At 42.9% G+C, this 24,757-nt stretch overlaps 1 protein-coding gene across 11 annotated transcripts in view; it reads left to right on the top strand.

The window, feature by feature from the left end:
• nlrc5 (NLR family, CARD domain containing 5) overlaps positions 1–24,757 on the top strand; it is a 179,509-nt gene that overhangs the window by 65,052 nt on the left and 89,700 nt on the right. For all 11 annotated transcript variants that reach the window (XR_015759976.1, XR_015759975.1, XR_015759977.1 and 8 more), the window contains 9 exons: positions 276–359; positions 452–535; positions 5,169–5,258; positions 7,795–7,857; positions 7,958–8,017; positions 14,994–15,077; positions 15,753–15,836; positions 16,366–16,455; positions 23,429–23,491. Coding sequence is in view for 8 of the 11 variants with exons in the window: in XM_043707157.2 (XP_043563092.2) it covers positions 276–359; positions 452–535; positions 5,169–5,258; positions 7,795–7,857; positions 7,958–8,017; positions 14,994–15,077; positions 15,753–15,836; positions 16,366–16,455; positions 23,429–23,491 (702 nt within the window). In the remaining 3 variants the exon portion in view is untranslated. The remainder of the gene's footprint in view (positions 1–275; positions 360–451; positions 536–5,168; positions 5,259–7,794; positions 7,858–7,957; positions 8,018–14,993; positions 15,078–15,752; positions 15,837–16,365; positions 16,456–23,428; positions 23,492–24,757) is intronic.

Below are 24,757 nucleotides of genomic sequence, written 5' to 3'. Positions count from 1 at the left end.
CTAAACCTCTCCATCTGTCTAGTTTGCCATCTGTGTTTAAAATACCCTTAAACCTAGCCCACTGATGAAGCTTTTAATCAACTGTCCTAATGTCTCCTCCCTGGTCCAGTGTTAGCTTTGCCATTGCAACTATGGAATATTTTGGAATGTTTTATTTACATTACATATGTGTAAGTTGTTCTTTTTGAAGTTTGTTGCGTACTTTGATCGTGTTGGTCATTTTTCTTCGAAGCTTTAATTTACTTTAATTTGCAAACGTCAACTTTTGATTCCAGCCTTACATCCTGTAGTATTAGTGAGATGGGTATTACCCACTTGGCTTCTGCACTGAAAATCTGTCATCACTTGGAAGAAATAAAGTAAGTATCACAGAAAATTCCACCAAGTTACATGAAGTTCTTCTATTTCTTCCTGACATTTCTTACCATTTTGAGTTGCAATTTCTCCCCAGCTTGCAAGATAATGAACTCGGGGATGCTGGCATTACTGTACTTGTTGACGTGCTTCCTGAAATGGGAAGTCTGAGAAAAATTGAGTAAGTTGAGTTTTTATCTGACAAGGTACATCTGGATATAGCAAGCGTTCTTAGTTTGTCCTTCCAGGAACCTGGGGGGATAGAAGGAAAACCAATTGGCCAGCAGGTTCTAACCCTAAATGACATTTACATCGAGTGAGAGGGAGAGGAGGAGGCAGTAAGGGACCTGAGGAAACTTGCAGAGGAGAGTTGCTGCATAGTCAGGCTTCAATATCCCCTCATTTCTACCACAGCCCTGCCAGGTTCAGGTGGCACTGTAGGAGGACATCCTGCCAACCTCACATCATCATTAGTTGGTGCAGTGATCTTTTTGATGAACCAACTGCTGATTTTTGTGAGCTGAACTACATTGCAGAGATAACATTGCAACCCTTGTTGTTTCTGTGTAGATTATAATGCCAAACAAGCACATTTAGAGTTCTTGCTGCAGTGTTCTGACTACAACTTAAATGGAAACTTTTGAATGAGTGTTCTTTTGTTTCAAGACTTGTACCAATCTGCTACTCATATTACTTTAAGATTGATTTTAATCAACATAAATTAAGTTTAGAAATAATGTTTATAGGAATTTGTCAAAAGGAATGACAGGAATTTCCCCTACTTCAGTTACTTGAATGACTAATAGATTTAGTCATCTGATGTTAAACTTTCATTTGGGATGGTTTTTATTTGATCCCTTCAGTAAGATGGATGACAGTTGATCCTTCCAAATACAGTATCTGTTATTCTAACAATAAACAATATGTATCCCTAAATTAAATTCATGTCAGTGATTATCCTCAGTACAGTAATAATAATTTCCTGTATAGGTGGTCTGAACCCATTGATTTGATTCTAGACAAAGAATTAACCCCAGGTACTGATGATTATTTTGTGTATATCATACTGACTGAACAGTACAATCAGAGTAGTGCCTAGTAATTAGAATCATAGAATCCCTACAGCGTGGAAACAGGCCATTTGGACCAACAAGTCTACCCAGACTCATTCCCATACCCTATTACTCTAATTACCTCTGACTAATGCACCTAACCTACACATCCCTGAACACTACGGGCAATTATCATGGTCAATTCACTTAACTTGCACATCTTTGGACTGTGGGTGGAAACTGGAGCACCTGGAGGAAACCCACGCAGACACGGGAAGAATGTGCAAACTCCGCACAGGCAGTCGCCTGAGGCTGGAATCAAAACCGGGTCCCTGGCGCTGTGCTAGGTCCCCTGGCACTGGTCCCCAGTGCTAACCACTGAGCCACCTCTGTTCAGTTCTGTAATTATTGTTGGCTGTCCAACATTTTTTATGAAAGCCCTGACATTTTTGTTATGCATTCTTTATTTGTAATTATAAGACCATAAGACATAGGAGCAGAAGTAAGGCCATTCGGCCCATCGGGTCCACTCTGCCATTCAATCATGGCTGAAGGGCATTTCAACTCCACTTACCTGTACTCTCCCCATAACCCTTAATTCCTTGTGACATCAAGAATTTATCAATTTCTGCCTTGAAGACATTTAGCGTCCCAGCCTCCACTGCACACTGTGGCAATGAATTCCACAGGCCCACTGCTCTCTGGCTGAAGAAATGTCTCTGCATTTCTGTTCTGAATTTACCCCCTCTAATTCTAAGGCTGTGTCCACGGGTCCTAGTCTCCTCACCTAACGGAAACAATTTCCTAGCGTCCACCCTCTCCAAGCCATGTATTATCTTTTAAGTTTCTATTGGATCTCCCCTTAATCTTCTAAACTCCAATGAATACAATCCCAGGATCCTCAGCCGTTCCTCATATGTTAGACCTACCGTTTCAGGGATCATCCATGTGAATCTCCGCTGGACACGCTCCAGTGCCAGTATGTCCTTCCTGAGGTGTGGGGACCAAAACTGGACACAGTACTCCAAATGGGGCCTAACCAGAGCTTTATAAAGTCTCAGTAGCACAACGGTGCTTTTATATTCCAACCCTCTTGAGGTAATTGACAACATTGCATTCGCTTTCTTAATCACGGACTCAACCTGCATGTTTACCTTTAGAGAATCCTCAACTAGCACTCCCAGATCCCTCTGTACTTTGGCTTTACAAATTTTCTCACTGTTTAGAAAGTAGTCCATGCTTGTATTCTTTTTTCCAAAGTGCAAGACCTCATAATTATTCTGTTCTTCTTCATTAGAACTTCTTATGTCTTTCCTTATTAGATGAAAACACCTTTGGCCATGCTTTTCTGAATTTCCTTTTCCGCTCTATAATTCCATAATGGCATCCTTTTCCTACATTATGATGTGATTTAAGACTTACACATTTTTCTGTGATTCTTTGACACAGTCTTGCAAATGTGAACCTTCTTATGACTTCAGACTCTCTAGCTCCTTCAGTAACCTTCTTAATAACTTCAACCCAATCATGATATCTAAGTTTATCCAATCTCTTACTCTTTTCAACATGCAGGTGCCAGGACAGTGGTTCTCCTCAGTACAATTAAAAAAAAAGACCATTTTGAATATCTTCCTCATGTTTTTGTTTTCTGGTCCTTCTTCCATGTCACCATTTTTGAGGTCAATGTGTCTTCCCTGTCCATCCAGACTGAATTGTAAAGTCCAGGGCTGTGTCTATTTGGGAGCAGGTGTTTGTGAGGTTTGTGTGAGTGCTGACTGAGTGAGTTGGGGTGGCAAGGTGACTCAGTGGTTAGCACTGCTGCCTCACAACACCAGGGACCCAGTTCGATTTGACCCTCGGGTGACTGTCTGTGTGGAGTTTGCACGTTCTCCCCATGTCTGCATGGGTTTCCTCCAGGTGCTCCAATTCACTTCCACAGTCCAAAGATATGCAGGCTAAGTGGGTTAGCCATGGGAAATGCAGGGTTATAGGGTTAAGGTAGGGGGCTGTGGGTCTGATTGGGATGCTCTTCGGTGGGTCAATGTGGACTCAATGGATCAAATGGCCTGCTTCCACACAGTGGAGATTCTATGATTGATAACGCATCAGGAAGTTCACTCAAAATGTAGTGCAAGTATATTTGGAGTTCTGGCTACAATGTTCTGACTACAACTTAAAAGGAAACTTTTGATTGTTCTTTTGTTTCAAAACTTGTACTAATCTGCTACTAATACAACTTTAAGGAGAAGAGGTGCTGTTAGAATCAGGACATTTAAAGGGGAATATCTTTTCTGTCCAAATTCCCCACTCCAGGCTGTGTGTGACCATCTCCCTCAGGCGTGGCAGTTTGCAATTGTAGCATGTTGAAAGTGTCAATGATTACTAACGTGGCCTTTGCAGTTTACAGCTGGTTCTATGGGTTTACTGAATGCCACCAGTGAAAGCAAGAGAAAATAGTTTCAATGGAGGGGGCAGAAGGTCCCTCCATTCAGTACAGATATGTACTGAAACCTCACCGCTGCTTACTCGTCTGTTTGCACAAAAGGCTTCGCTCACCTGTGCTGACAGCTTTGACTGTCTGTATGTCTGGAGCTTGGAGCTGTCCTGCAGCGCGAATTTCCCTTAAGCTGAGTCCCTTTGGATCTCAGATGAGCACCAACATGACCGGCTGGAGTCAGAACAACTGGAGCAGACACAGCTTCTGTCGCACAAGCACCGAAGGCAGCAGACTGCTCCTCACAGACCTGCTCTTCTGCAGGAGGGAGGGAAATCAACAGAGAGCTGTTGTTGACTGAGCGATAAAGCCAGCTCTTCAAACAGAGGGAGAAGCTTCCTTAAAGAATCTGAATCCTAGGAGGCTTAGGCTGCCATGTCGGGAGGTGTTATCACTTCTATAGAGCCTTCTCAAATGCAGTATGAATTCTCAAATGCCCAATGCAAACAATTGCACAGCAAGATTTCACATTTTAAGACTATTACTCTAACAATTTTAATCAACATCAAATAAACATTAGTTAGAAGGCAATTTGTACTGAAAAGATATTCTCCTTTACATTTCGAATGTAATGTTCAGTTGTGCCTATGCAGCATACTACACTCTCAGTAGATATATATAGTTTTGATTTTAATGTACAGTTCCTCCTGATTCTAACAGCATCTCTTCTCCCTGCTTCACCAGGATGAATCTTCCAGTGTCCTTTTAAACAAAGACTCCTTCACTCAACCCTCTGACAATAATCAAATAAACTTCCCATTGCAAGATAGCCTGTTGCAATTCTGTAGTCTTTCACTCTTTACAACTATTGGTTCCTAGACCATGGGTTCAGTCATTATAATCCTGCCACTTGATGGTTAGCTCCATAACAGTTCTCTATTTCTACTTGGCACAGTGGTACCTCTTTGTGTCTATTTCTCCAGCACTCAGTCTGACTGCCTGTGAGAATCTGCCAGCAGCTAGACAAGCTGCCTCCTCCTTTGTGTCTAGCAGGAAGTAAAAGCTCAAATGTGACTTTAAACTGAGTTTCACCTTGGCTCATTGTCCCCCCAGCAATCTGATCAGTGGGCCTGTCTCAGGGTGAAGTTCACTACAACTCCACACCACTATTCCAGGGCATTTTGTTTTACCTTATGTTAGAACGGACAGTTTAAAATGGGGCCACTAGTCTTGAGAAGATGGCTATAAGAGCTGATCCTAACCTATTTGTAAATCTGTAAGACACAAGCATTCTGGAAATATAACTTAAAATCCTTCTTTTATTTCAGATTAGGTGACAATAATATCACCATAGATGGAATTCTTAGAATAGCAAACACTATAAACACCTGTTCAAATATCCTGGATATCCATGTCAGGTAAGAGACATTATTGTTGAATATTTATGCCAGACATTTGTTTATTCTCTGATATGGCTGCATAGAGTGTAGATTGCATCATCCTTCTGGGTGTAGGACTCTACATGGTTATACAGTCCCATTCATATGTTATGGGGAGAGTTGGGGAATTGTCACTGAGCAGTAAACACTGAGATTATTCTTGTTCAGGGCAACTAAAATATTAATGTACCAAGTAGTTAAGCTGGTAATGATGGTTAATTGATTAATTAATTGACTGGGTGGATATAAAGGACAGTGCTAGGGATGGGGGCTTGCTGGGTCTGTATTGTCTGCACTTTTGTATGTAACAATACTGTCTAATGTACAACTGTCACTGCTGTTGTCTCTTTTATATCTTTGTGAAACTGGGATTTGAGGTTTGTCCTCATGTCCCTGTAAACTGTTTGAATGGTAGGGTTTGGGGCCTAGCTTTGCTGCTCCTCTCCCTTGTAAAATTGCTGTCTCTTGTATGCAGCTGTAAATGTAACTGTTTGTTGTAAACTGTTTTTGTAATTTGTTTAATAAAATAATATAAAGGACAGTGCTGGTCTGTGGAAGCAGCAGTAAGACTGAATAGTTAATAAACTCCAGACACAAGGGAAGGTGGCTTGGTTTCTGTCTTGAACTTGACCTTAACATAGGAGACTGAGGATTGAAGCTGGAAAAGTGGACAGGATTTTTAATTGGGTGATGGTTTTGGGCAGCAGCATATCAACTGGAGAGATTGAACAAATTCTGGAGATTTTCTCTTGCATCTGTGAATGGCTGAGCTCTTCAAAGGCTTGTTTGTAAGGAACATTTCCAACACCTCATCTTCTTTTGTCTTTCAAAGCTTGAGCTGATTTCCTTTTTGGGATATGGAGGAATGATTTTGCTGGTGGCTAGAAAGCATTTGATATCAGTAACTAGCTTTGCACCAGTTTCAATATATATAGATTTCAATAAAGGACACTTTGGGTTAAAGCTCTTGTATACAGGATAAATTCAGACAACTTGGTATGAGAGGAAATAGGGAGGAGTTACATTTAATACATGTTAAGTTGGAGATTTGGTGCAACAGTGTTGTAGCTCAACTCTGACCCACACTTCCTTCGAGCACAGCCCCAACATAGGAGATGGATCAATTTAACAAAGACTAGATGAAGGGAAAAGCTGAATATTTGTTTTGATCAGATATAAAAATTTCCTCATGCTGTTGCTAAGTGCATAGCTCAGTGATGGGAAAGTCAAAGAAGGTCCTGCTCGAGGTTGACAATTCCAATGGCCTCCTGGCTTATCTCCCATCTTTCACTCCCTGCAAACATTATCTCATCCTATATTGACATGCACCAAGTCCTTTCAACCAACAACTCTGTGTTTGCCAACTGACATTACCTCCCAGACTGCCAACTCATCCAGTTAACATAAAAAAAGGGGAAAACAATGTACGGTTGTCTCTCTTGCTCCCAGTTTAAGGAGAACGCAGAAAGCATCCAGTTCCTAACTGCTCACCAGTGATTCCTGCTAGGATGTCTGGATTTGGAGGGAGCTGAAGACAGAATTAAGTTTGTCAATGATTCCCCCTCCACTATGTTTCTAGACATCCCACCAATGCTTACTTTCCAGGCTTACACATACATGAGTTGAAAGGTAACTAGTGCCTGTGAACTCACATCCTCACAACTCAATAATGTCCGGAAGGAAAATATTTTTTGAAAGCAAAAATATCTGCCTTAGCCCTGAGATCTCACTGTGAGATCCTGCTGGGTGATCATTAATGCTTTTAATGGAGGTGTTTGTTCATTTAGTTTAAGCAGACCATATATCTATGTTAAAGTAACGGGAACAAAGTTTGCAAAAAAAATCAGAAGGCGCATTCATACCAGATAGATGGTAGGTTGGAGAATTGGTGTCACAATGTTTGTCTGTATTTTTGTAGAACTCTAGTTTTCTGATTTAACTGTTGCAAAATATCTGCAACAACCACAGGCTGTATCTTGCAGGTTTGGGCTCAAAACAACAATTCTGGTCCATGCAGAAACGTGAAAAGTTTAGCTGGGCCTGGCCAACATTTCTGCCTTACAGGTACAAATTCACCCAAGTAGCTCCCCTGAATCATGAATTGTATCAGTGTCAGGTTCTATCATCATTGATGAGTGCTGGGAAAGGTTTAATAAGGATTTGTTTGACACTGAAATTGGGAATGCTGTTTCAGAATTTCAGACCCCTAGTTAAACAGACTGTGCAGCATTCAGGCAGTCTGTCAGGGAAGCAAGAAGTAAATGTCTATTATGAATAAGCATTAATTGCTTTAGATTCAAACTGCTGCTAATGGACCTGCAAATTCTTTTTCCTGTGGCGTGTGTATAATCTTGTATTAGATTTTATCAGCTTTTGTCTATTGTTCGTGTTTTCTTATAGCACAGGAAATTCAAGTATTTTCATTTTTCTGGTTAGTCTTATTTACCTGAAGCACTATAATGATTGTAAAATGACAAAATATTTAGACTAATATGTCAATTATATTTTTCTCCAGTGATGGTGGGAATGTTGCAACAATTCGATTTTTCTCCAGCTCAACCAGCAACCCAATTAACAGGTATTTCAGTTCAAATAGGAAACTTTAAAGTCTCAGTTAATTGTCACTGTTGATGGTCGTGTTCCAGAGTTCCTACATTTATTTCGTTTTTGCTGCACAGATCTTTATCATCTTCGATGGAATATGAAGGCAGCCACGAGACACCACTCAGGAAGCTAAGGTAATGGAGGATCATGTCCTGGCTTTTCCTTTTACTCTGTGTCCACAGTGCATGAAGAATCTTGTGTCGTATAAATCAACCTGTTCCAGACTGACAGTACCCAAGTGCTGGAGGACTGATTGAACTGAACTGGGACAGTGGAAGCTGGCTTATACCATTCTTAGGTGATTGTGGTGGTGATAGGGAGGGAAGCTGGGACATTCTGATAGAGTCATAGTGGTCTGCAGCTTGGAAACAGGCCCTTTGGCCCAACTCACCATGCCTCCCAGTTTTCATAATTTAAACTTGCCCCATTTGCCTGTATTTGGGTCCATACCCCTCCAAACCTGTCCCATTCATGTACCTGCCCAAATGTTTCTCCAATGACTGGTATAATTCAGGTGCATTGTTGGATTCGAGTATAATGATGGAAGCTATTCAAAACCAGTTTTTGTTTATTTTTGTTTTGTGTGGCAGCTAACTGTTGGAAACAGATCGAGTTTCATTTCTTGTTAGTATGAAATAGTTGAGTAAAGAGAGCTCCCATTCCTTGCCACATAAAAGTCTCATCCCCTTTCACTGTCTGGTCAGAATTTGCAATATGTGCTCACACAGACCTGGCAACATGTGGCCATGCTATAGAATCAGGTACAAGCCAGCAGTCAGCTAACGTTAGGCAGATTCTAATAGAAAGCTTCATGAGTTCTGCCTCTCTGTGTGGTTTTCTTCACTTTCTGACATAAAACGGCATGTCGCAGGTGTACAAAACATTGATCCCCAATCCTTTGGTTCATGTTCCTGATGGACAAAGCATATGAGTATTCAAAAGACTGACCCCTACTGGCCTCTCTTTCAGACAGGTCAGGCCCCTCCTCTTGCACATTGTGTTATTGATCTCCCTTTGTCGTGTCAACCATGTTACAGAAGAAGTTTACCTTTATCCATAAAAGGCATAATTTGCATGCAAGACTTTGTAAGCTGCTAAGTGAGATTTCAGTTTTTTTGCATATAAGATTTCAGTTTCAGGTTGAGTGCTGCCATGTCATTGTGAGGAGCCATTAATATTGCCAATGTCAAATGCTTGAATGTCTCATGAAATCTGATATGTTTCCACCCTCTGTGCCACTCACTTATTCACCTCTCCTTTGGTACTATTATTAGACACTCGCTCTTCAGTTGGTTAACAGGTCATTGATAGAAATCACTGTGTTCTTTCAACAAGAGCAGACACACTCTTCAACTGATTGGCTCAATGTCAAGTGTGGGAATGTGTTGCTGGAAAAGCGCAGCAGGTCAGGCAGCATCCAGGGAACAGGAGAATCGACGTTTCGGGCATAAGCCTTGTTCCCTAGATGCTGCCTGACCTGCTGCGCTTTTCCAGCAACACATTTCCAGCTCTGATCTCCAGCATCTGCAGACCTCACTTTCTCCTCAATGTCAAGTGTTATTGTCAATCTGAAAGATGCTGCAGACCCACTCCTTTTGGGTGATGTCATGTCTCTCTCTCTCGAGTTTGTTTTGGGGATGGTAATGCCTTGAATTCCTGAGGTGTTGCTCATGGTGTGGAGCCTCCCTGACAGAAACTGTAGCTTGTGAAACTTGCACAGCTGACCAAGCTGCCCACAAAAGACACGGCAAACATAGTCAGACCAATTATGGGCGAGTCAACTCTCAATCATTAGCGGAAAGGTGGAAAGAGTAATCATCAGTGTTATCAAGAGACACTTCTCCAACTCCATTTTGATTTAGCCCCCTGCCCATCTCCCTACCTCTCCATCACCTTTGGTCTGCATCGCTGTTAAGGGGCTTTGCATGCTGATTAATCAGTTGCAAAACACGAGTGACTTACTGGTGGTGGCATTGAAAAAGTACTATGAGTGTTTTGGTGAGGGGGTGAAATCATGTTCAGTTGTGTGAAAGAGCACTTCTGGATATAAAGAAAATGTCAAGAGACCTTTAGTCAACAATGATCTGCTACTGACGCTCAGTTTGCATTGATCATTGAACTGCTCAGCTCCAGACCAGGTCTAAACATGAAGAGAAAAGCAGAATTCAAGAGGTGAGTTGGGAATGATTACCCATGCCATATAACTTAACTGAGGGTAACATCAAGGAGCCCAAGTAAAATTGCAGTCGATGGAAATTGGGGAAAGGCTCTTCACGGGCTGGAGTCATACCTAGCACAAAGGAAGATAGCTGTGGTTGTCAGATGTAAATCGTTTCAGCCCCAATGGTTTCTCTGATGTATTTGAGTCAAATACACAGCTTGACATGGGATGATGTGGCAGCTGAGGGAGCTAGCTGTTGTTCACTAGAATGTAGTGTTGATATGTACCTCCTGTTAGTGTTTGCTGTGGTGAACTCCACAATCTGTTTACTGTAAATGGGGGAAGCTGTTTGCCCTGCATGTACAAATGTGTGAGTGATTCTATTAGCTTTGTGGAGGACAGCTAGCTTTAATTTTGTCTGTAAGATATGGAGTCTGTGTAAATGGAACCTGTTACCTGTCCCCTTTTCCACACTTCCTTTACCCTGGATTTCCGACATGACCCACCTCTCCATCATTTTTAACAAGGAACTGTTGCTGCAGCAACTGCCAGACCCAAACATGAGCTCCCCCCGATGACTTCGCCAGTGGCAGCTCAGGAATGATTGCCAACTCCATCTGGCATTATTCCTGGAAATTTCCTGACTTTACCTCCAGCTTCCATCCAATTCAATCCAGCAGTCTACCCGCAAACGTAATAATTCAGTCCCTGTTGATTTTTCTTTTATTTGCAGCAGTTTCTGGGGGGCTAATGTTCAGTTACACATATGTGTAAGCTTGTGCAGGAGTAGTTAGTGGTCTTTTGCTCCACAAATGCATTGCAATTGGCCAAGTACTAGGGTTCTGTTGGGGTGATGAGAGTCAAGTGCAACTGTAAGTCTTTCTCTATGTAAATTTGCTTATAGATTGGCTCTGCTGACTTACAAAGGAAGTGAAAGTCTGCCTGAAAGTTAGTAGATAATCACTTAGATGTATCATAAAGTGGTAGAGGGCAGCTGTAACGTCGTGTGGGCGAATATTGTGATGGATTATCTTTTTCCCCTGAGCCAGCTCGCAGTTGGTGGAGCAGTGTTGTGACCTCCCGCCAGGTCATGTTGGTGTGGTGCCAGCTGGGCAAGAAGCTTCTAACTGAACAGATATTTTCTCTTTACTCTCGATGAGGGGACTTTCCAGCAATGAGTGGTTTTGTGCTTCTTATCAAATGCGTTGCTATTCACAGGAGCAAACGACTATCAACTGAGTCATTGCCGAAACCACAGACACAGGTCTTCCCCTGTTGTCATGTGTGTAAGCAAGTAAACACCCAAACTCTGAGCATCAACTTAGGGGAACAAACTGTGACAGGACACAATATAGTGGGGTGTGCTGCAGTCTGTGGACCACACCCTAGTGCGTGAAAGCATTATTTCCAGAGAGCAAGTTAGAAATAAGATTACTTTACACTGTGGAAACAGGCCCTTCGGCCCAACAAGTCCACACTGACCCGCCGAAGCGCAACCCACCCATACCCCTACATTTACCCCTTACCTAACACTACGGGCAATTTAGCATGGCCAATTCACCTGACCTGCACATCTTTGGACTGTGGGAGGAAACCGGAGCACCCGGAGGAAACCCACGCAGACATGGGGAGAACGTGCAAACTCCACACAGTCAGTCGCCTGAGGTGGGAATTGAACCCAGGTCTCTGGTGCTGTGAGGCAGCAGTGCTAACCAGGAGTTAGGCATGTTGTCCATGGGTGGTGTCTTCAGGTGAGGAGGTATTTAGACAACTTTTCCCTTTTAGAGTCCAGAATATACACAGCTTCCTGCACAACAAAGGTTGGAGGCAACGAAAACAGAGAGAAACTCAGCAGGTCTGGCAGCATCTGCTGAGAGAATAACAGAGTTAACTTTTCAGGTCCAGTGAGGTAATATTTATTCAGGCGTCTCGAGATTTGATTCCCAAGAGTGTCGCATGAGTTGCTGGAGCAGTGAGAGCGGTGAAGTGAGTGAGAGCGGTGAAGTGAGTGAGAGCGGTGAAGTGTTACATGAATGTTCCTGTCACTAAATATAAGGTGGAGTAATGCATCGGGTTTAGAGTGAAATAGCTAAGCAGAGCGTGGGCAGAACTTTCCCAGCCCCCACATGATGTGGGCCATGAGACCAAGTTGGAAAAATCATGTGAGATAGCATCTTGAGGTTGAGAACAAAAGAGACCCATTTACCAAGACGGTGTAGAATGGTGAGATGAGATTCTATCTAGTGAGCTGCGAGAGATCTGCTTGTACCCATTAATGGCCTCACGATTACCTCATGTCACCTCATTGAAGGCAGATACCCCTCCACCCCACCCCTGATAGAATCTAGGAGGCCACAATCCCCGACATGAAAAAGATAGCAGCTACCTGGTGACTCCCGCTCACCACATGCTCCTCCTGACCTCCACCAGTCACCAACATCTCAAGGTACGCTCCATGACCAGTGATCAGACACCTCCCAGCCAGCAGGACCTCTTGGTTCCTGCTCAGCGAAGCAGGGTGCCAATTCCTGTCCATGCCCTGGTCAGTGGCCAGCTGTAGACTGCCAACTTTTGTCTGGGTGCATGGCTGGTCTTTAAAGGTGGCATTGGTGCCAGGAATCCTGGGAAGTCCCAGCAGTGGCCATCACTTCCGTCTGTGCCAAGAAGGAAAGTGGGACGCTGGGGGCGAATGAGGCACATTTCGGACAATCATGTGAGAAAACTCGCTCTGGCCTAGTCGACATTCAGTGGATTTCTCATCACATTCAGCCCCATGAGCTGAACTACATCCATCACAGCTTCATAATATGGCTGAGCTGTTTGGGCCTTCAGTGTCAGATCTTACAAAGACAAAGGAAACCTCCTGTAGAATGCCACCTACTCTGCTCATTCAGCTGACCAATGAATCCTCTGTCGTATTTAACATTACTTGGGGTGAAGCAAGAGATAAAATGTGTGTGAATCTCAAAGGCAGTTAAGGAGCAGATTAAAAATTAGGATTGGGGGTTAAGCCCAGAGTTTCTGAATCAGAAGCAGGGATTCTCCCCCCCTCCCTCCCTCCCCCCCCCCCCCCCCACCACCACTATACCACAAGACCTCCATTTATCTGTTTGTTTTGGAGAGGTGTAAATAAAGTTAACTCAATACACTGACTACACATAGAGTCATAGAGATGTACAGCATGGAAACAGACCCTTCAGTCCAACCTGTCCATGCCGACCAGATATCCCAACCCAATCTAGTCCCACCTGCCAGCACCTGGACCATATCCCTCCAAGCCTCTCCTATTCATATACCCATCCAGATGCCTTTTAAATGTTGCAATTGTACCAGCCTCCACCACTTCCTCTGGCAGCTCATTCCACACATGCACCACCCCCTGCGTGAAAAGGTTGCCCCTTACGTCTCTTTTATATCTTTTCCCTCTCACCCTAAACCTATGCCCTCTAGTTCTGGACTTCCCACCCCAGGGGAAAGACCTTGTCTATTTATCCTATCCATGCCCTTCATGATTTTATAAACCTCTACGAGGCCACCCCTTCACCCTCCAACACTACAGGGAAAACAGCCCCAGCCTATTCAACCTCTCCATTTAGCTCAAATCCTCCCACTCTGGCAACATCCTTGTAAATCTTTTCTGAACCCTTTCAAGTTTCACAACATCCTTCCGATAGGAGGGAAACCAGAATTGCACACAATCTTCCAGCAGCGGACTAACATGACCTCGCAACCCCTGTACTCAATACTCTGACCAATAAAGGAAAGCATACTAAACGCCTTCTTCACTATCCCATCTCCCGCGACTCTACATTCAAGGAGCTATGAACCTGCACTCCAAGGTCTCTTTGTTCAGCAACACTCCCTAGGACCTTACCATTAAGTGTATAAGTCCTGCTAAGATTTGCTTTCCCAAAATGCAGCACCTTGCATTTATCTGAATTAAACTCCATCTGCCACTTCTCAGCCCATTGGCCCATCTGGTCCAGATCCTATTGTAATCTGAGGTAACCCTCTTCGCTGTCCGCTACCCTTCCGATTTTGGTGTCATCTGCAAACTTACTAACTATACCTCTTATGCTCGCATCCAAATCATTGATATAAATGACGCAAAGTAGTGTACCTAGCACTGATCCTTGTGGTTTTCCCAGTTAAATACACAAGCCTGCTTGTCAATCATTGCACAGTAAATGCAGCGGGATGCCAAGCTGTAACAAAAAATTAGTTTAGTGCAGAATGTTAGGTCCCAGCGTTTCTTTAGTTTCTGTATTGATTGTTTGGCCTCACTGTATAATGTACCAGTTCTCTGCATTGGGAAATATGAGGGAAAATATTTATGGCCTTAATCTGTTTGTCGTACTATCAACCTGAACCTGGCAACCGGAGGGAGGCCACTCTTTAGACAAAGAGCAAACTTGCATTAATATAGTGCCTTTTATGACCTCCTGAGGAGTCAAAGCACTTTCTCACCAATGAAATGTAACTTTAAGTGTCTATCCAACTGTTGTTATGTAGGAAATGGTGGACTAAGTTTGTGTACAATAAGATCCCCCAAACAGCTTTACAATAATGTGGGTTACAAGGTCAACATTTGTCAGGATAGTGGGAAGAATACCCTGTCCTTCTTTGGAATAGTGCCGTAGGATCTTTTGTGTCCTCATCAGGGGTTTGGAGTATCCTTGGTTTGACATCTCACCCAGCAGTCCATCACTCCCACAGTACTATAGTGGAGCGCTGGTTGAGATTAAGTGCTCTGAGCTCTGGACTGGCCTTGAACTCACATGATTCTGATTCAGAGGTGACAGTAGTACCAGCTCAAACATGGGGAAACCTCAAGACTTTGGAAGTGGGGTAGTAATGGCAGGGAAAGGGTAGTGCAACTGTGTATAAAAGGTTAGTTGGATCATTAAATTGCTAACACCTTGTCTTTATCAGGTATCTTTCTTTTCCAGCCTTGTGAGCTGCAGATTAGCAGCACAGCATGTACATGCCCTCGGTGAAATCCTACAGCGTTGCCCCTTGCTGGGCTGTCTGGAGTAAGTCCAATAACTTCATTGCAATGTCTTAAAGTAGAAACAACATCCCTGCTCTGGGAATCGGCCAAATGAATGAGTGTCACAGCTGATCAGTGAGGGTCTGGTGGGTATAGGGGTGGTGATCGTTGTTTGAGGAGGTGGGTGTGTTGTGTTTGTGTGGAGAATAGGGACTATGTCATGACCTGGATTTTTCTGATGGTCAGGCAGGTGTTACTCCAATGGAGGGCACCCCACAGAATCCCCACCGTTGCGCACCATGAAGGATTACACACACACACACACACACACACACACACACACACACACACACACACACACACACACACACACACACGCACAGGTTATACTGGGCCCTCCCTGTCTCATATGCAACAGTAGGTCTCATTTTGCAGTAACATGGCCATTTCCTTTCAGTAATGATGTGTCCCTGTGACAAGTGGAGATAAACCCGGGAATCAAATCCATTGAAACTTGTCGACCTCTACCACGAAAATGGATCTAGGTAAAGACACAGCTGATTGATAAGCTACTGACTTCAATTGGCTGTTATTGTCCAAAATCTTTCACCCAGGTTTGACACCGAACTTCCTCTAATTCTGTTGCAGCTAGTGCAGAATCTTAGCTCGAATGTCTTTGCTAGCAGGGGTCTCAATCCTTCCTGTGTTTTCTCTTCAGCTTGTCTGGCAATGAACTGAAAGACCATGGGCTAAGAAGACTTGTTGATATCCTCCAAGATTGTCATATCCTCAAACTGATTAAGTAAGTCTTTGGATCCTCAATAACAGCTAGATATGCAAGTAACTCCCCGAGTATTCTGCAGGAACAGTGAGCCTATTGTTTGATATTGAATCGTACATCAAGCTTGAATTGCAGAGATACCTGCTGCAGTTTCTTTTCAGGATAGTTGTAAATTCAAAGACACTGATCAGTAAGGGACTCCTTAACCATCTGAAATTCAGTCCTAAACATTAAAAAAACTATTGGTGCCACATTGTACTAATGTGGTCCCTACTAGAGGACAGCGAGGGGACTAGTACATGAGCATTGTTCAGTTAGCTGCAGTAGAGTATGAGGTAAGAGTATGCTGTTTCAACTTTAACGTTGTCATTCCCATTCAGTCTAGGTGGTTTAGGTGCCCAATGTACATTAACATAGAGGAATGCTGACCATGGTTTGCTGTAATTCAACTAGAATTTGCTATACTCAGCGATAGATCCTGAGAAATACAATGTGTTTGTGTATCTGCTGTTTGTGTTCCTGCGAGCTTTCTAATAATTCTTTTTCTCAGCCTCAGCAACAACAGCATCTCAGAAGATGGGGTTCTTTGCTTGGCCTCAGTACTGAAGAAATGCCCCTGGATGTCTGCGGTCGAAGTGAGGTAAACAAAAACAAATTAAAGCCTTTGCCAAAGGGGTTAGTAAGGTATGGGTGTAATTCACAAAGTGAAGCTCAGTCATTGTGGCCTTTCAATCTGACATTGATAAGGACGATATCCCGTTCAGTCAGACGGCCATTACAGAATGGAGAAGGATAAATCAGTTGTCTCCAGAATATGCCCTCCATCTGAAGAAAGTTTCATCCTGAGGGTACCACTTAGAAGGCTTGTACTCTATTAGTATATCTCCAAATGGAAATGCGAAGTTTGTTAAGATCTCTTTGTTTTGTTTTAAGATATTTTCAAAATTGTGATCTGGAATTTAGATAAACAATATCCTTCTTATATACTTGGGCACTTCCTACCCAGCCCTCTCATATGGATCAGTATCACCTGTAAGTGAAACATCTGAACCATCTGTCCCCATCGACCATGCTGAGAATTGGTCATGGAAGCCAGTAGAGAAGTGAGTTTTCACACCAGAAAGGGTGTAAAGTTGCTCCCAAAGAAAGGAATGGCAAAGTTCTGCTTCTTTTTTCTGTGCTAATCCAGAGAGCATAAACTCAGATCTCACCATGACAATTAAACTGTGTAAAACTTCTGGAACTAAAATACTGATCTCAGTGCATGACGACATATCTCTTGGATTATGGTCAACCCCAAACTGGTTCGCAAATATCCTTTAGGGAAGCAAAACTGCCATTCCTGCCCCACCTAAACTACATACGGCTTCAATCCAACACCACGGTGATTATCTCTTGAGGACTCTGTGGAGAAACCTGGAAACCCTGCACTGACCCACTACAAGGCACTAGCAAGCAGAAGACCCATTATTACCTTCTCAGGACAACTAGAGTTGGATGATAAATGCTGGTGTATTCCAAGATTTCCTTTTGTAATTATGAACTATTGGGAGCTGTTTAAATATTTATGGAGAAAAGTGCTCAAAGGCCTATTGTGGCCACTGCTCTGGCAATGTTGACAGTGCCCTGTTCTTCCTTCTTTACTTTATTCCCTTAATCTAATTTCCCTGCCCCACCTCCATTGATTGGGATGATTTGTGCAGGACGCACTGCTACTTATAGCAATGCTGCCCACTGCCCATTCCTCAGAATGACCCAGGACAATGGGACCATCCCATCACGGAGATTGTTTCCTCTCAGTATGTTCTAGCGTGCTCCTGGTATGTAGTTTGTGAATCTCTGGGAGCATCTCAAGGACTGGAGGTTATGATACTTGATATAGTGGAGGTGGCACTGAAAGTTAGTAAGCACTGCCATTTTCATTGTAACATATTAAGGAATAAGATTCTGTTGTGGTTCTGTTCGCCGAGCTGGAAGTTTTGTTGCAAATGTTTCGTCCCCTGGCTAGGCGACATCATCAGTGCTTGGGAGCCTCCTGCGAAGCGCTTCTTTGATGTTTCCTCCGGTGTTTATAGTGGTCTGTCCCTGCTGCTTCCGGTTGTCAGTTTCAGCTGTCCGCTGTAGTGGTTGGTATATTGGGTCCAGGTCGATGTGTTTGTTGATGGAGTTTGTGGATGAATGCCATGCCTCTAGGAATTCCCTGGCTGTTCTCTGTTTGGCTTGCCCTATGATAGTAGTGTTGTCCCAGTCGAATACATGTTGCTTGTTGTCTGCGTGTGTGGCCACTAAGGATAGCTGGTTGTGTCGTTTCGTGGCTAGTTGATGTTCATGTATGCGGATTGTTAGCTGTCTTCCTGTTTGTCCTATATAGTGTTTTGTGCAGTCCTTGCATGGGATTTTGTACACTACATTAGTTTTGCTCATGTTGGGTATCGGGTCCTTCGTTCTGGTGAGTTGTTGTCTGAGCGTGGCTGTTGGTTTGTGTGCCATTATGAGTCCTAGGGGTCGCAGTAGTCTGGCTGTCAGTTCTGAGATGCTCCTGATGTATGGTAGTGTGGCTAGTCCTTTTGGTTGTGGTATGTCCTCGTTCCGTGGTCTTTCTCTTAGGCATCTGTTGATGAAGTTGCGCGGGTATCTGTTTTTGGCGAATACCTTGTATAGGTGTTCCTCTTCTTCTTTTTGCAGTTCTGGTGTACTGCAGTGTGTTGTGGCCCTTTTGAATAGTGTCCTGATGCAGCTTCGTTTGTGTGTGTTGGGGTGGTTACTTTCATAGTTTAGGACTTGGTCTGTGTGTGTGGCTTCCCTGTATACCCTTGTAGTGAATTCTCCGTTCGGTGTTCTCTGTACCATCACGTCTAGGAATGGGAGTTGGCTATCCTTTTCTTCTTCTCTCGTGAATCGGATTCCTGTGAGTGTGGCATTGATGGTCCGGTGTGTTTTTTCTATTTCCGTGTTTTTAATGATTACAAACGTGTCATCGACATATCTGACCCAGAGTTTGGGTTGAATTTGTGGTAGGACTGTTTGTTCTAACCTTTGCATAACTGCCTCTGCTATGAGTCCCGAGATTGGTGATCCCATGGGTGTTCCGTTGATTTGTTCGTATATCTGGTTGTTGAATGTGAATTGTGTTGTGAGGCACAAGTCCAGTAGTTTAAGTATGCCGTCTTTGTTGATAGGTTCAGCGTCCTGTTTTCTGTTCTGTATGTCCAGTAGGTTGGCTATTGTTTCTCTGGCTAGGGTTTTCTCAATCGAAGTGAACAGTGCCGTCACGTCGAATGATATCATGGTTTCTTCTTTGTCTATGTGTATATTTCTGATGATGTCCAAGAATTCCTGTGTTGATTGTATAGAGTGTTTGGATCCACTGACCAGGTGTTTCAGTTTCTGTTGTAGTTCTTTGGCCAGTTTGTATGATGGTGTCCCTGGTAGTGATACTATGGGTCTGAGTGGGATGTCTGGTTTGTGTACTTTAGGTAATCCATAGAATCTGGGGGTGTTGTTGCTTTCCGGTTTCATTCTTTGTAGGTCTGTTTTTTTGTAGATTCCTTAGTGTGTTATTTATCCTATTGGTGAGTTGTGGTGTGGGGTCAAATTCCTTCATTTGGTAGGTGTTGATATCTGCAAGTAGTTGTTGTGCTTTTTGGATGTAATCAGATTTATCTAGGATGACCGTCATTCTGCCTTTATCTGCTGGTAGTATGATTATGTTCTTATCGTTTCTTAGTGATTTCAGTGCTTCCCTCTCCTTGGTGTTGAGGTTATGTGTTTGTCTTTTCCTTGTTATCACAGGTACAACAGTTTGTCTCACTGTTTGTTGTGTCTCTTCTGTCAGTCCATTGTTCCTGAGTGTGCATTCTAGTGCTGCTAGGAAGTCTGCTGTCTGGAGGCCCTGTGGTTGTAGTTGAGTCCCTTGGCCAGTATTGTTCTTTCCGTGTCTGTGAGCTGTCTGTGGGAGAGGTTTTAAACCCAGGTGTGTGTTGTAGTGTCCTTTTTGTTGTGTGTTAGTTTGGCCATTTTTTCTTTTAGTGCCGTTTTTTTGCGGTGTGTTGTCCTGTTCTGTCCTATGGTGACAGCCTGTTCTATGGTCCGGGTCCATTCCTGATTCGTGGTTTTTGAAATTAACGACTTTTGGCGCGCAATTTCATGTCTGTATCTATGGAGTCGGTTGTGCACGTCTGTGATCATTACCTGGATCATCCTGAATCCGTTCTGTCTGGCTGTGTCTCTGGCTTGTGGGTTGTTGACTGGCGGTCTGTATCTGACACTTGGTGGAAGGATTCGATTCTTTCGGCATTCGTGTAGGAACCGGAGTTGTTCGTATGTGGCGCTTAGTCGGTTAGCGCAGGATTCCCATTTTCTGGCTTGTCTCAACGTCTCTCGCCCGTAAGTATTCAATGTTTGGGTGAAGATTTGTAGCTCGGGTGCTCGTTGTTGTGGTTCTGTTCGCCGAGCTGGAAGTTTTTGTTGCCAAGTCAATTGCCATGACAGTCTATCATATTTAATGCTACTTTAAGGATATTAAAGAAAGTAGATTATGGGTAGATCACGTCAAACTATTGTATCTTAACCAGAACACCAGGGCATGGCCTGTGCTTGTAGGGAGAGCACATGTTAAATTATTTGCTGGAAACACTTCAGGGAACAGTCATGCTGGAAGCTTTCATTTTCTGGAGATACATTTCAGAAAATGTCATTTGGAAATAAATTCATGATTTGGAGGTGCTGATGTTGGACTGGGGTGTACAAAGTTAAAAATCACATAACACCAGGTTATAGTCCCACAGGTTTAACTGGAAGCACTAGCTTTCGGAGCGCTGCTCCTTCAGGTGGTAGTGGAGTATAAGATCATAAGACACAGAATTTATAGCAAAAGTTTACAGTATGAAATTATAATATGAAAAAGACCTGGATTGTTTAAGTCTCTCATCTTTTAGAATGACCATGTTGGTTTTAGTTCTTTCAAATGTAAATCCCAGAGCATTTTTTTAAGGTTACATTCTAAAGTGGACCTTAACAATAGGTGCCATGTTGGCCTGGATAATGCATTGAAATTCACCGTGTGTGTTGTGTGTGTGTGTGTGTGTGTGTGTGTGTGTGTGTGTGTGTGTGTGTGTGTGTGTGTGTGTGTGTGTGTGTGTGTGTGTGTGTGTGTGTGTGTGTGTGTGTGTGTGTGTGTGTGTGTGTGTGTGTAAGTAGAGTGGTCTAAGTCTGTGAGAGAGTGTGGGTGTGTATGTTTGAGCATATGAAAGAGAGCTTGTGTGTGTGTGTGTGTGTGTGGTCACCTATAGTGTGACATGAACCCAAGGTTCCAGTTGAGGCCATCCCCATGGGTACCGAACTTGGCTATCAACCTCTGCTCTGCCACTCTGCGTTGTTGCCTGCCCCGAAATCCTCTTTGGAGGACGGTCACCCGAAGGTCCGAGTTGAATGTCCCAGACCGCTGAAGTGTTTCCGACTGGGAGGGGACACTCCTGTGTGTTGATTGTTGTGCGGTGTCCATTTATCTGTTGCCGTAGCCTCTGGTCGGTCTCACTAATGTACCATACTTCAGGGCATCCTTGCCTGCAGCGTATGAGATAGACAACATTGGCTGAGTCGCATGAGTACCTGCCACATTCTTGGTGGAAGGTATCCCCACATGTAATGGTGGTATCCATGTTCACACTCTGACACGTCTTGCAGCATCTGTCGTGACAGGGTTGTATGGTGTTGTCCTGAAAACTGGGCAGTTTGCTACGAATAATGATCTGTTTGAGGTTTGGTGGTTGTTTAAAGATGAGCAGTGGAGGTGTGGGGAAGGTGTTGACGGGGTGCTCATCCTCACTGATAATGGTTGTGAACAACAACCCCCCCCCCCCCCCCCCCCCCCGGCCACACACACACACACACATATATATATATATAAGTTTGTGGGGTGAATTTGTACTTGCAGAATTACATTTTATTTTGCTCAAAAATTGCATGAATCTATGTAAGATTCTGTAAATCCCCTTTTTTACAAAAAGAATCAGTCTGAACATTGAGGCACAGACAGCCTCACACAGGACACCTCACACCTTCAATGCATTATCTGGGTGAACATGGCACCTATTGTTAAAGTTCACTTGAGAATGTAACTTCAAAAAGATTCTGGGATAAAAATGAAAGAACTGAAACCAATGTGGTCATTCTAAAAGATGAGAGATTTAATAAACAATCCAGGTCTTTTTCAATATATAATATCAGTGACCTCACACTGTAAACTTCTGCTATAAATTCTGTGTCTTACGATCTTATGCTCCACAACCACCTGATGAAGGAGCAGCGCTCCAAAAGCTAATGCTTCCAAATAAACCTGTTGGGTGTTGTGTGTTCTTTAACTTTGGAAATAAATTGCAAGAGTAATTTAAGACAAGATGTCCAGGTGTAGCATGTTTGGGAGCCAGACGCGATTTTGAACCTGTGCTATCCATAGGTTTCCACATGAAGTGTTTTCCTCACCTCATGTCTGGCTTGGAGTAGATCCATTGTTAGAGACTGATTGCTGTGAGTTATCAACAATTCCATTACCATTGCATGGTACGACCAAGAGGGTACAAAGTGAACTTGATTAGCCTTGTATTTAAGTTGTCTAATGTGAGAAACAGAACTCACTCATAAAACAGCCTGAGACAAAGCCTTGGAAACAAGAACAATCTATTACAGTCTTGCAAGTACCGGACGCTTCTGCAATCAAGCAGAAATGCGCGCCAAAACAGAGCCTGTTAGCTTTCTTATTCAGTTTACAAGTTGCGGAATCACGCCTCCCTTTTTCCATCCTATCATAAGCCGATTACCTCACTTGTTAGTTATTTTCTTATCTGGCCATCCTGCTGTCCTTGTCTGCATTTTTTGTTCCTTGTTTGTTACAGCTTGTTCTTTTATCCAGTTTCTCTTATCATACTATAAGCTTTATTGTGAAATGCCCCTGCTGCTTCTTTTTGTGGTCAACTACAACACTTTAAAGTTATTCCCTAGCTTAAAACTGTTTTCTTTAAAAGACCCTCTATATTCATTAAAGTCTTAGCCTTAAGTATGCTACATGCTACAAGAATTCCGCGACCATTTGTATAATGTTCCCCTTCCCTTCCCCCCACTACACCCCCTCCCCCAACTGCAAAAACAACATTTCTAATCTCCCACATCCAACAATTCCTATGTTCATAAATTAGCTAATGGAACTTTGTATTTTGTTTTTGGCCTGGGTGGCTGCATGTTATATCATTGAGTTTACTAGCCTGCTGGACCATTGCTTATTGAATTTGTTAGTTGTTAAGAACACACAATTATTAACTCTATGGGATGACCTAATCTCAGTCATACAGCCAAGCACCAAACTTTGTTTTTCGCTATGATAAGACTCATGCTACTCCTCCAAATTATCTATCTGAACATTGCACTCTTTAACAAAACTGTAGTATTAAGATTAAAGCCATATGAAGGAGGAGCCATATGAGTAGGATGTGCCACCACTGTAATTATTGGCTTATTTTGACAAGAGTATTGGTTTCATGGACCTTCGTGATTGAAGGTGAACTACATGTATAAGAGCATTTAACTTCACTGTTGTATTTGTATTTTCCTTTCTACAGCCTGAAACATGACCAGACAGTGTTTCTTAAATTTTCAGAACAAAACAAGGACACTGAAGTGAGGTGAGAAATTCTGTACAAAACAAAACTCATTTAAATCAATCTTCTTCAAACTCTTCTCCTGAATGTTAAAAGATAATGTTACCCTGGTCCTAATATGGCTGCATCCCCATTTGGGAGAGATGACTGGTGGTGCTTTAACCTGAGGGTCACCTTTCCTCAGATGAGGGTCAAAGTTGAGAAGGAGAGTCCTTCATGGTAACCTCAGCTGGAGTGGGAATTGAACCCATGCAGTTGGCATCAATGTGCATCACAAACCAGCTGTTCAGCCAACTAACCCCTTTCTCAGAACAGGGTATTCCAGAATCTCAACCCCTGAACTTTTGCTTTCAGGTCACTGATATTTGGCAGTGGAAATTTGGATTTTCTGAGAATTATACTGCTGTTTTAGGATCTGTTTTCTGTCAGCTTCTGCTGATTGACGGAAACAAACTTCTTCCTGTTTGACAGGATTGCATTGGTATTTCCTGATATTTGGCATTCAAATTCACTGATTTGGTCTAATTTTCCATGAAAGCCACAGACTGGTAACTTTAATGATTCATTGTTAAGTTACCTTTCCAAATAACTTACTGTTTTGTGATGACTAATTGTTTTAGTTTGATGGTTCAGTTTGGTTTCATTTCATTTTGTCTCATTATAGTTCAGTTCAACAAATTAAACATGGTCTAAATTGTTAACTGCACTAGAACTCACAAAATCTTATGTTTGAATTCAAGTTGTTTAAGGTTACATTTGAACAATCAATGGACAGTTTGATGCTTGCAATATAACAATTTTCTGACAAAACAGTGATGAATTCATTGGGTGAAGATTTGGAAGCTGGCAAGTTTCCTGATTTGGAAAATAAATTCACTGGGAATTTCCTTAGGCTTGTGGTGGCGGGAACGGGGGCGTAGTGGTGGGAGGTGAAGGGTGTGGTATGCAGTCTTTGAACCCAAAATCCTGGATATACATGTGAAGTGGTAGGGGGCTGGTACAATTCCAACATTTAAAAGGCATCTGGATGGGTACACGAATAGGAAGGGTTTAGAGAGATATGGGCCAAATGCTGGCAAATGATCTAGATTGATTTAGGATATCTAGTTGGCATGGACGAGTTGGAACAAAGGGACTGTTTCCATGCTGTATGACTCTTGAATGCTATTTCCACTATTGACAATGACCAATCTGGCAGAATTCTGTTGGAAACTCAGACGTTGTGCTTTCCCAGTTAGTGAGTGGAATGGTTTCAGCCTTTCTTTCCATTCCAAGTAGGAAAAACTAATC

Source organism: Chiloscyllium plagiosum, unplaced genomic scaffold (assembly GCF_037043375.1).
Source record: "Chiloscyllium plagiosum isolate Xiang-an unplaced genomic scaffold, Cpla_swu_hap1 HiC_scaffold_17, whole genome shotgun sequence".
Classification (NCBI taxonomy): Eukaryota; Metazoa; Chordata; class Chondrichthyes; order Orectolobiformes; family Hemiscylliidae; genus Chiloscyllium; species Chiloscyllium plagiosum.
Note: the sequence above shows the minus strand (reverse complement) of the source record. Positions and strands in the feature narration are given on the sequence as shown.